The sequence below is a fragment of the Amborella trichopoda genome, chromosome 6 (genome assembly GCF_054954075.1).
Source record: "Amborella trichopoda isolate Santa Cruz 75 chromosome 6, AtrichopodaSantaCruz75HAP2 v2.0, whole genome shotgun sequence".
Lineage (NCBI taxonomy): Eukaryota > Viridiplantae > Streptophyta > Magnoliopsida > Amborellales > Amborellaceae > Amborella > Amborella trichopoda.
In genome coordinates this window covers 10,865,343-10,878,359 of record NC_142341.1, presented here as the reverse complement: position 1 = coordinate 10,878,359, position 13,017 = coordinate 10,865,343, and the positions used below count along the sequence as shown (strand labels likewise).

Sequence of the window (13,017 nt, the reverse complement as noted above, 5' to 3'; positions counted from 1 at the left end):
ATCTCTAATATAGTTTTTTTGTAGAAAAGTATGTGCAGCTCATCAATGCTCCTACTTTCTCGATATGCAATTGATGCATGATCATATGTGGGGCTCTAAGAATCCTCAATCCTTTTTTTATTTTTATTTTTTTTCCCATCCTTTTGGAAGTTGGCCACGAGATGAAACAAAGATGATTCTAAAAATATAGTTAACGTAACTGTTAATAATTATATATATATACATATATATAACATAAATATCTGCACAAGACCAAATGTACAATTTGGTCTCGATACGGCTCTGAACATGCGCATATAGTTCGGAACATTGGTTTAATACTATGAAACCCACACCTAATAAGATTCGAAAGCACCGTCGAGGCATGGTGCCCCTTGGAAATAGGGGAGGTAACAAACTGGGCCAGCCCTAGCCTTGGCCCAGCCCCTGACTCCATAAAGCCGGCCTAGGCCCAGTGCAGACGATGTTAGATTAGGGCGGGGCTAGGACAAAACACATGAAGACATAACAAAAGAGGAAAATAAGAAAAAAAACATGGCCGGGTTAGGCTGAACCAAGCTGGCACTGGCCCTAGCCCGACCCCTTAGCCACAGTTTGCAGCACAGTCCTTACCTTTTTAAGGTCTAAGCTGCACCACGCGTCCCATTGGAAGCCCTACGTGGGAGTGAGCTTACAGTTACCAAGCGACAAACCAAAAGAAGCACGAGGTCACCATAGTTGGATACTTCAACTAAAATAATCGAAGGCAGGGCTATGCTTTATGATATTATTGATTTTTTTTGTACGAAATAGGACTAGAAGGGGGATTAATGCAATTAAAGATATTTTCTCCTCTAATGTGAAACCCTCGGGTCTTTTTTGCAGCACTAAACCTAAGAATAGAGACACCCTTTACATGACACAAGTGTTTTATTTGCTTCCTAATTAAACAATGAAAAAGTTTATATACGGTTGAAACCTTAAAATGTAGAATTAAATATGCGCCTAAAAACTCATTGAAAAGGGTTGTTTTATAGTTGAAAAATCCTCTAATTGATCATCTCGACATCGAGATGTATGTATAAGTAAAAAAGAAAGATTTTTATTCCAAAAAATAGTGAGTCTTGTAACAAATTATCTAGACCGTCTATTTTCAAGATTTTCGTATGTTTATAGATCTACTTGATTTTAACTATTTTATGAGTTTAAATCTTTTTAATTAGATATCAAAATAGATTTTGAGACAATCTTAAGAATTCTTTACACCAAAATTACGTGCTACTACAAAATATAGTGGTGCGCCTTAATCGGATTTTTTTTACTGTTGCAACCTTATAGAAACCAAACCCATTAAACAATTCTTAGTCTCGAAACATGCACAAACATGAAACTACAAAAAAATGTTCCCCCACTTTTCTTTGTGGAATTATCATATAATAATTGTATGAAATGTTTATTTAATGTTGAATGAATATGATATATAATAATATTTGGTCATTTATCCCAACAATGAATCCTTCTCAATCCCGTAATGTCAATATCTGCTGCTTTCCAATGGGAGCTTTTGAGAGTGGGTGGTGCTGTATTACGTTCCCCTTCACCCTCCCCACATGGATTGAACGCGACAATATGTTTCCCAAGCCCAGATCTTGGACCCTTCCCCCTGTTCTCTCTCTCTCTCTCTCTCTCTCTCTCTCTCTCTAAACATGTAGACAATTATGGTGAATGATACCTCCTCCACCACTCCAACTTGCATTTATAAAAGCATACAGACTCTTCATTCTAAAACTACACAGGGTTTTGATTTTCCATCTCCCCCAATCTGATCGTGACTGCAAGCCAAAATGAGGGTAGGTCTACATTCTAATTTTCCTACTCTTCTTCTCCTTCTTGAGGGATTTCTTTTAGCTTACTTCTATCAATGTTTGTATAAGCTAAATGATATTTTATGTTCGCAAATTTGCATTACCATGTTTGCAGATACTGGACTGGATGCATCGGAAACTTCGGCAGAATAACACCGATATCGTAAAGGATTTTGCCATAGGTAAACAGAGAGAGAGAGAGAATGGGTTTGTTTGCTATGTTAAAAAAAAAAGAGAGAATGGGTTGCGAGAGAGAGAGAGAGAATTTGTTTGTATGTTATGTTAAAAAAAAAGAGAGAATGGGTTTGTATGTTATGTTAAAAAAAAAGAGAGAATGGGTTTGTATGTTATGTTCAAAAAAAAGAGAGAATGGGTGTTTGTATGTTATGTTAAAAAAAAAAAAGAGAGAAAGGGTTGAAAGAGAGAGAGAGAATGGGATTGTTAGTTATGTTAAAAAAAGAGATAATGGGTTTGTCTGTCCACTTGAAGTAATGTTCTAAAAAGGTGGAGGGTGCTCCATAGGTAAAAGAGAGAGAGAGAGTGTTTGTTCGTCCAAATGAAGTACTGTTCTAAAAAGGTCCAAGTGTGGGTTTAGTCGTGTATGCACTTGCGCGTGCCTTCTTTTTTTTTTTTGTGTATGAGAGAGAGAGAGAGAGAGAGAGAGTGGTTTGTTAGTTGAAACAATTTACTGTTTGTGTGCGCGCGCATGCCCGTATGAAACAATTTACTTTGGTTAAAATGACATGTTTTTCCGAATTGTATGTATGTGTGAGGGGGAGTGATATAGAAGAGAGTCAATTTTTTAAGGAAGTGTATAGAATGATTTTTTATTTCTTTTTTGGTAAGTAGAATGATACCATTTACTTTAGATATAAAGAGGTTACGATCCTCATTGATGGATAGATTTGAAATCGTTGATGATGTGTCATTGTTTGGACACAAAGTTAAAATAAAATTTTTCAAATTTTGTGATATACTTTTATTTATTGGGTTTTACATCCAACGGATAAGAGTGCTTGTGATTGGTGTTAACAAAATCGCCCGGTTCAACTCGAAACTAGGCACCTGGTGATCCCTATTAACCTCGGTTTTCGGGGTCCACTTGGAGGTTGGACCCCTACATAACTGGCCAGATTTGAGTCCAAACCGGCAGAGTACTAACAAACAGGGAGGTTTTCCAAAAAAAAGATGAAACAGCCTTTAAAAAGAAACATTTTTTTTTTTTTTTTTTTTTTTTCTGTGCAACTCACAAGTTCAACTTAGAATCTTGCCTCACGGGTTTGATTTTAGTTGATTTTTTCAGTTGTTGAAGGCATTTCTAGAGCTTTTAAGACCATTATTAAAGGAAATTATTATGCCAAGGCTATAAATCTATGATCTAACATTGAAAAAATCATCTCAAAAAAATTTTGGAGCCATTTTTTGGGTATTTTCGGCGGGTTCTAAAAAGTCCATCATACAGTTGATTTCTCCCTTGATTTTAATCGGTTTTATGTCAAAATTTGTTCGTTTTGAAGATCATCATGTTCATTACAAGATCGATGTGTTAATTTGGTCGATTACAAAAAAATTCACGCTCGATTTTGGCTTTTTAGTCTGAAACTCAAAGTCTGAGTTCTAAAAGCCCGCCCAACTGATGATTTATCCCTCAATTTTGATTGGTTTTCATTGAAAATTTGTGTGCTTTTAATATAACCGAGTTCATCACACATGATCATAGTGCTAATTTGGTTGATTACACAAAGCTTTGTGCTCGATTTTGGATGTTGTGGTCTGAGACTCAAAGTCTAAGTTCTGAGTTCTAAAAAATCCACCCAACTAATGATGTCTCCCCCGATTTAGATTGGTTTTTTTCTTTTTTGTCAAAATTTGTACTTTTTGAAGATAATCAAGTTAGTCACACGATTGTTGTGCTAATTTGGTCGATTACACAAAGCTTCGTGCTCAATTTTAGTTGTTTTGGTCGCAGAGTCTAAGTTCTGAGTTTAGAAAAATCCGGCCAATTGATAATTTCTCCCTTGATAGTTGTGCTACTTCTATTGTTTAAAAGACAAATGGAGGTAACAACAAAATATACATAAAATCTTCATTTTTAAAAAAAAAAAAAAAAAACATTTGGGGTTTTTTGACCCATTTGACATAATTATTTTTTACTTGACCAACTTAGACCGATTAAACGACCCAGTTCAGAGTTACTCAGAACCGGCCCATGACTGGTTGATCAGCCCGATTCGATCTTTCTAACACTGCTTGTGACCTCTTTGTATTAAAATAAATGATTTGATAGCATACAATTCCATTTTCTAATATGGCATATCATTGCAATATGGTAGACCTGAAGAAGAAAACAAAGAGAAAGAGTGGGTAGAAATGGCATGAATGCAATCCGATATGGTTATAATTTTGGTTTCAGGGGCCTCTTGTAATTGTTTTTCAGGCCGGCCTTCTTTCGACGGGAAGCCCGAATTCTCATTTGGGCCCATCTCCCAAAAGGACCGCCTCTATCGCAAGTCCTTTGCGGGTCTCGAAAGCATCGAAGATGAGGACCCCATCGAAATAGAAGACGACGTCTTTGCCAACCTTAACGAAAGGCTCTTAGCCATAGGAACCTTGGGCTTGGATCCCGTTGCACCGGATGAGTCCCAACTAGAGGCCCATTTTGACATTCAAGACTTGCCTGAGAAAGAATCAGAGCTCACGCCCACTCATATCAAGCTCATCAATGAAGAGTTGGAGAAGGTTCTCAACCACCATGCCAAAGAAGAAGCCCAAGGCCATGCCCCGGCCCCAGCCCCGCCCCAGGCCCAGGGCCAAGTTCTTATCAATCACCACCCAAACAACAATGCCAAGGACAGTGGGGTGGAGAACCAAGGGCAATATGGAAATGTTTGTCCCTTGCAAGGGTATTTGTTTGGATCCCCTGTGAACATTGGGGCAGTGAGGGTGAAAGAGCAAAGAACTTCTTTGGGGGAGCTTTTCATGAGAAGCAAGGCTGAAGATGTGATGAGAGAGAAAGAAGAGAGAGAAGAGAAGAAAGAAGGGAACAGCAACGATAATAATAATACCAAGGTTGGGGCACATTTGGTAAGGAAGATACTTGGTCGTAAAAGTGCCCACAGGAACACTTCCTCAAATGCTAATGCTGATTCTTCAATTGATCCTGCAGCTAATAAGCTCCACAAGGTGACCTTTCTTTAACCTTTCTAGAATGATATACGTTGAGACTTTAAAATTTTAGGTAAAATACAAACTGCACTGTTTATTGGCGGAAATTATAAAAAATGTCGGTCAACCCAATTTATTTTATTTTTTTTTCAAAATTGCCTTTATCAACCCGAAATTTTACTTTTTTTATTTTCTTAGTTTTTTTATGTTAGTAGGCTAAACACCATTTTTAAAACATTAAATTATATAATTCGAGGTACAAATGAATTTTCAGGCTATTACAAAAACTTCAGTAGTGTATTTGACGGTATGCTTTATTTTGATTGTTTAGAGCCTCAGCCTTATACAAACCACACCATTTGTTAATCCCTAATTAGTTTCCAAATCTTCAAAACGGAGAAAATCCTCCCAATGTCTTTTTCTTGAGGGAATAAGTATATATTGTACTCCCGCAGGAGTACACAATTTACTCACATTATTAACCTTGGTAGTTTCAATCAATACAAGAAGGGGAATCATCTAGTAAGCCAGGCTCATTGGAGCCCAGTTGCACCTCCCCCAACGAAATTGTTGCTTCATGGGAAATAAAGGGATTTTAGACTACCAAATGGCTGTAGCCTACCCTAACGATTTAATAGTTCATGTGATCAATTTTATATGAAATATAGGCCAAACTACTGTTCATCTCGACCATATATTTCAAGGATTGTCTACAAAGAGACCATCTATCTTTTGGAGTCATCATCATCATTTTGTCTCTTAAATTTCAAAATGGTGGATGCAAGCATGTCATTCAATAGACATAAAGTTCTAAAAAAAAACCCTCGGCCCTAAACTATCTAGTTTGACATCTAATAAGTGGAAATGATTATGGCCTCTATGTACAAAAGATAAATGGTGTCTATGTAAACAATCCCTATGTTTTAACATATTATGCTATATAATATGATTTTTTATTTTTTTTTTATGGTAACTTCATTGGGGATATTGTTTAGAATAAAGACAATGAACATTCTATTTAATATGTATATTTATTCGCAGCGTGTGTATGTGTATATATATATGATAATCTAAAGTTTACAGTCTTTTAAATTACAAAGGTTAATGATAGAATGAGTTGTGAACAGTAGATTTATTAACTTTATGGTTTATTTTATAAAAAAAAAAAAGTTACTTTTTGTGATATCTTACTCATTAAGTAATAGTGTTTTTGTAAATATCACTATAAGACAAAAAATATTTTTTCCATCTCTATAACGGGTAAAATTAAATTTTTACTAAAGGACAGTTACTCGACAAATAAAGTTTCAGGACACAAACTTTCAAAATGCCCTTGTACTTTTGTAAAAATTTCAAATTTGCCCTTGCTTAGTGGTTAATATACCTATTAAAATAATTTTTAAAATAAAAAATAATGATCTTTTTGATAATACACCCATCACAACCCATTCTATCGTTAACCTTTGATTGCGTGAATAGATAATTATTTAATTAGAATGGGTCTTGGAGTTTTCATGAGCTTGGCTCATTTATGTTATTATTCTTAGGTAAGAATTATGTCATATATGAATGTCCAAACTCCAAATAATTCTCAACAAATGTTTGACCAAATGACTCAACACAGGATTACATGGTCAGGCTGGTGGGGTGCCACAACGTGATATTCTATTTCTATCATGGGTAGGGACACCTTCCTCACTTAAGTACCCAAAAAGAAAAAACATAAACCTCGCTCTTACAGTAAAGGCAAATATATATGGAAAAAATTCTTTCGGTCAAATCAATTCATATTCAATTTGAGTTCGATATGAATGTCCAAACTCCAAATAATTCTCGAAAAATGGTCCAGACGTGATTCTTCACATAACCAAATGACCCTACCATAGGGTTACGTGATCAGGGTGGTGGGGGTGTCCCAACGTGATGTTCTATTTCTTTCATGGATAGGGGACACCTTCCTTGATGAAGTACCCCGAAGATAAAACATAAACCTAACCCTTATAGTACAAGCAAATATATATGAAAAAAATCGTTCCTTGATGAGTCATTAGGCTTACACTATCCTATCAACCTATAACCTATAGGCCGACAACATCTTTTCCCTATATATTTTGTGTAGTTGAATAGTAGAAATAGAACTTATAATGCAGCTCCACTACTCACCACTATAGTCCAAGACCAATTCCTTGATCCTTTATTTAAGGTGGTCATATGATCACATGAGCCATATTTGGATACACTTTCAACAACATGGAGAGCCACGTCACTCACATGTGGGTTGTCTTGAAGCGGACATGAGGGCGGGCCAAAGAACCCAAGCTTTTTCATTAGGGGCTTTAATCTCTCTCTAGCCTACGGGTCCTTCGTTAGTTGGAACCTAGACCATCATTCATGGATGATGCTAATGCCTTTCTCTCTCTAAACCACTTACAGTGAAGTGGTTTATCAATAATGGGAATTAGCTTCCTCTCTAAGCCTCTAGATATCCAAGTGGAGGAGACATGAAGATATTGCAATCCTCAATAAAGAAAAAAAATGGGACATCAAGACATAATGTTTCTTCTCTCTAATTGTCTTGGTGTTATTTCTCTCTTATTCTCATTTTCAATTGAATTATTGAATGTTGATGGGATCCTCTCTCTAAAAAGAAAGTATATATTGTTTCATATAGAAGATGTATACTGCATATATTAAGGGTGCAGTTGGCATACGAACGCATCCGTGGCTGTAGAGATAAGATGATGCACCTTCAAATTTTATCTTGATATATAATTTTGATCTAAAATGCTCTTAGGATTATCTCAAAATCTATTTTTATATCTAATTATAAAATTTTAAATTTTAACAATGGTTAAAATCAAGTATATCTATAAATATATGAAAATCTGGAAAATAGACGGCGTAGATAATATGTTGTAAATGCATTATTTTTTAGATTTAAATTTTTTTAATTTTTCATGGTCATACATCTCGATGTCGAGAAGATCAATCAAAAGGATTTTTAACATTAAAACTACCTTTTCGATAGATTTTTGAGGTGCATCCGTAGTTCTACATTATAAGGTTGCATACTTATATAAACTTTTTCCATATATTAAAAAGTAGTCTTATAAACTGAGACTCTTCACAAAATATGAGATTTTTTTTTTTCTTTTTTTTTCCGTATTTGATTTGTTTATAAAAATTAAATTAATTAGCACTTACTCTCTTAAGATAAACCTGAGATTCCTCCCATGATATCAGACATACCGCAAAAATACAAGAGAGCATATACCTACCTTTCCATATATACGGATTACAATATATAAGTTCCACATCAATCTGGTAGACAATACATATTTTCCTTACACATCTCAGTCTATGGAGATTATTGCATTACATTCTATCTCGATGAATCTGGGATGTAAATGATTGCCCTCTCTCTCTCTCTCTCTCTAACCCGTTCTATTGCCATGTTTCACAGCTGTTGCATATCTTTCATAGGAAAATCCATCCAGAAAGCTCTGATGCCGCAAAGAATGAAACCAAGGCCCACCTCAAAGGTTATAAGGGTGGCGGTGCATATGATGGAGATGTGGACGAAGGCAAAGATTTGATGGGTCGAGAGAGAGAAAGCGCCCGCACACGCCGCTACAAGGCTCACCGCGAAACACCATTCTCCGGCATCAATTCGAATGGGAACACCGGATATTGGATTAAGACTGATGCAAACTGTTGAGTATAGCTGCACTTTTGTCATTTCTCTCTCTACAGTTTTATTTGGTAGTCGTGTAGTTTCTCTCTAGAGTTTCATTTGCAAGTATGAATCACGCTTTTCTGTTTTGTTGGTTTTGTAGATCTGGTTCTGGAGCTCTAAAACAGGAAAGGAGAATCTGCATATCATCGTTCTCTAGAGAGAGAATATAAATTATTGGTTTTTTTAGAGAGAGAATGAAAATTAGTTATTAGTAAATAAAAATTATTAGTTTTCTAGAGAGAGAATGAAAATTAATTACTAAGAAGCGTGAGATGATGTGGCTTGTTTGTTCTTACTGTGCTATATACGTATCTTACTGTGCTATATACGTATCTTGTTGATGTGATCAATGAAGAAAGCAGGGTTTGTTTTCAGTATTATAATGAAGATAAAGACAGAGTTGTCACTTCAAATTTAGTCTCTTTCTCATATGATGAACAATAAAAGTCAGATTTGTCCCTTGAAATTTACTCTCTCTCCATCTCGTATGATTAGCAATAAAGAAAAAATAGTTACTTGGAACCTCTCTCTCCAGTTCTCTCTCTCTGAATGTAGAAGGATGATTACACGAAAGGACGCGGTTAGCATGCGGCCAAAGTCGCAATGTAAAAATGCAGACTTGGTAATAACTATATTTTTAAAATAAAATTTGATTCTAATTTTTAAAAAATATATAATTTTTAACATGGAGATCATGAATATGAAAAAAAAAAATTACAATTAAAAACTAGAAATAATAATTATATTAATAAAATATTTGGACCGTTAATTACAATTTTTTTTAGATGAACCACTTATTTGCATCCATCTTTAAGATCTCTATATCTCTAGACCGCACATTGTAAAAATGCAGCCCAATCGGCATGAAATAATTGTTCAAATTACTTTTCCAGCTTGAGTAATTCTACATACACTAAAATAAATAGGAAAGTACATACTGGGTTAATTTTTTCTAAAGTTTTCGTGGAAGGTCAGTTCTCTCATATGTTTTTTTATTTTTCCTCAATTTGCCCTCGTTCCGAACTGGTTTTTATTTTATGTTTTACCTTTGTTTCGAATATAGGGTTGCATCAATATGGCCTAAAGCCACAGACAGAGTGGGCCTAAGGCCACAAACAAAGCATTATGAGGTCTTGGCCTCAAACCGATGTCAATGATCCAAGGTTTGGACCTCGAACCAACATAAGTGCAGCCTAAGGCTTAAAACAAAGCATTCTGAGGTCTTAGTCTCAAACCAATGTCAGTGATCTGAGGTTTGGACCTCAGACCATTGTCATGATGGCCTAAGGCCACATATGAAGCAATCCAAGGTCTTAGATTTCAAACCGGTGTCAATGTTTGAAAAAAGAAAAAAAATAAAAACTAGAAAAAAATAAAAAATTATGGGGGACCAAATTTCAACGTAATTGTCAAAACAAAAAAAAATTGTCTCTTTCCGTATTTTCTTGCTTATTTAAGTGTCCATACATAAATTACTCTTTATGCTATCGCTATTTGTTTTTACAAGATTACATAGGAATGCAACTTGAGATATTAGGTTATGAAAACCTAGCATGTGCCACCGTGACTCGAGCCCGTTTCTTAAATCTCGCATGTGTTTGACACTCTCTCTTATAATGAACCATAAAACACATGATTTTATGTATAAAAACCCCTAAAGGGAAATTTAGGTGCGGACCGAGTATTTTTAGGATCATAATATTATGACCTAAAAATAGACCATTATTACTTGGAAAGACAGATCTCTCATTTTTATTTTTTTTGTTTGAAATGTGCTATCGATTTGATGTTTGCAACATCGGACCACTCGTTAATACATATATTTTTACGAAGTTTGCAAACTATGAAGGAACGGAGGTGTTAGATATAGATGCGGAGAGTGGGAGGAAGGCCGCCGCGGCGGATAGGATGGGTTCTTTTGCAAATTACGAGGGTGGGGGAAGCATAGTTAGAAAAAGGGTGGGGGATGGGATGAGATCTTTTGCAAAATATGAGGTAAGGGGAGGCATTAGATACTGAGAGGGAAAGAGGGAGGAAGGACCGCGGTAGATGGGCTTGGGCTTGGGCTTGGATGGAATCAGAAAATGTTGGCACAATTTCTGTGTCCATTCATCCTTAGGCGACCTTTTCTCTCGGCTTTTGTGTGGAATATTTCCTTCCACCCTCTTAAAATCACCCCTCCTATCCCATCTCATCCCATCCACCGCGGCTATCCTCCATCTCTCCCTCTCTCTATCTAACTTTCCCCCTCCCTCATATCCCATCCCATCCCATCCCTCTCCCCTCTCTCTATCAAACGTCTTCCCCTCCCTAATATTTTACAAACTTGTCAAAAATAGTACTCCCTTATCTAACGCCTCCCTTTTCCTCATATTTTACAAACTTAACAAAAATATCCGGACTAATCAGCGGTTTGATGTTGGCAGATTTGAAAAAAAAAAATAGAGAATTCGTCCTTCCATGTAATAACAACTTACTTTTGGGTCTTTCTGTTGTAACGGTAGAAATACCCGATCCGTTTGTAAATTTCCCCATGCCCTAAATTCTCTCTGCTCTCTCTCTATCTCCCTCTGACATAAATGAAGAGATGAAATGGGCATCTCGTGCCTCCGTTCTCCCCTACAGGAAATACACACGGACGTCCCTCTCTTTCTTTCCTCTCTCTTACTCAACGCCAAGGAATTTAATTCATGCAAAACTAAAGTAAGGTGGACGCCATGTATGAAAGTTTGAAGCGAAGTTTCCATGCTTCCCAAGTGGGCAGCATCACGTCAATTATTTGATTTGAAATAGTTTTCCGATTTGATTTGCGAGCTCGAAACACATCACATTGGCCCCTACCCCCATGACGCCCTCTTTGGTTTTACATGCATGGGCACTATCTACATTTCTATTTCTTAGAATCTTGCATTGTTCCAAAGAAGCCAATAAATATTTTACTCCCTCGGTAGTATATTGTCTGTTTACTCTCTCAACCTTGGGACCCCCGCATTTTCGGGATATAACCTTTTAAACATTAACTTCAATAAAAAGAGATTCCTAATTGCACTCTAAGCAATTAAAAATAATAATATCCCTGTATTGAATAGGAACATCCAATTTTTAGGAGATAAGAACAAAGTATTGGAAAACTCAAATTCCAATTTTTTTTATTTTTTTTTTATTTTTTATTTTTTTAGAACAATCATCTAGTGATTCAAAGGTGGTTACCAAAGTTTGAGATTGAAAAAAAACCTCCCAAGTAGGCCATCTGACCAAAAAAGTAGAAGCAAACTGTGCTCCCATGGGAGCAAAGTTTGTCCATTACAAACAAATCATATTTTCACTTCAAGTCCTCTTTTTCCTTTTTCTTCGATTACAGTATCAGGACAATAAGCATTTCTAGACCGTGGGTGGCCTCCTTGTATGATATGAAATCTAGAACGGACAGTTGGTATGCGCACTCCAAAATTAGTCATCCTTAGAAGCTACTCTTTCTCACTCTCTTTCATGGGTACTACTCTTTCTCACTCTCTTTCATGAAAAGGGTATTTTTGTCCTTTTAAAATTTATCCAAAACTTAATTTCAAAAAATTTATGATATGAAAAATAAATGCGGAGTTGGCTCACACTTCATATTTTCCAAATTTTACATCTAAGTCTTATTTTTTGTTTTTGGGAAAATTATAGATTTCCCCTCGCCTTGGCGCCGCCCACCCCAATAATTTTTATGCCACATTAGTAACTAAAAAACTGTTCTTTTTGTTTCCATCGATCCCCATGAGTTGAAAAAAAATCAATTATGATAAAAATTCGTCCCCATTTTAAACCCCGATTTTTTGAACCTACTCTCTCTAGGGATTAAGAGCCAATTGTGTTGGACCAGTTTCAATAGGGACCGAGTGCCTGTCTAACATAGATTGTCCTAGACCGGCTTCATTGTTTAAAATGAAGCCAGTCTGTACAATACGTATAGCACTAGCTTCAATACAAACAAGAAGCCGGTGTATCAAATCGGCTTCAATAAAGACCCAAAGCCGGCCCGGCACAAAGTGTAGCGGACAAGCTTCTTGGTATAAAACCAAGAGAAACATGACTTTAGAGGAGGGGTATTTTTGTCATAAAAAATAACAATTTTATATGGGAATAGATAGAAAAAAAAAATATGTGGTTAGTGATGTGGTTTAAAAAGTAGTTTTTTTTTTTTTTTTTTTATTTTTTTTTTTTATATATATTGGGGAAACAATGCCTAAAAAGTTGGGTATAGATGGGTATCCATAATTTTCCCTTATT

General features: G+C 35.9%; 1 protein-coding gene across 2 annotated transcripts; it reads left to right on the top strand.

Annotated features, from left to right (window-relative positions):
- Positions 1 to 1,507: 1,507 nt before the first annotated feature.
- Positions 1,508 to 9,162, top strand: LOC18438079 (protein LAZY 1). 2 transcript variants are annotated; one of them, XM_088869727.1, is made up of 5 exons: positions 1,508 to 1,829; positions 1,960 to 2,026; positions 4,282 to 5,027; positions 8,473 to 8,722; positions 8,846 to 9,162. In XM_088869727.1, exons 1-5 carry the CDS (start codon positions 1,824 to 1,826, stop codon positions 8,863 to 8,865), a joined length of 1,089 nt encoding a protein of 362 aa, XP_088725853.1. In that variant the 5' UTR covers positions 1,508 to 1,823; the 3' UTR covers positions 8,866 to 9,162. The 2 variants fall into 2 exon arrangements, with proteins under 2 accessions (XP_088725853.1, XP_088725852.1); XM_088869726.1 differs by having other exon boundaries at positions 1,589 to 1,829; positions 4,258 to 5,027.
- The last annotated feature ends 3,855 nt before the right edge of the window (positions 9,163 to 13,017 follow it).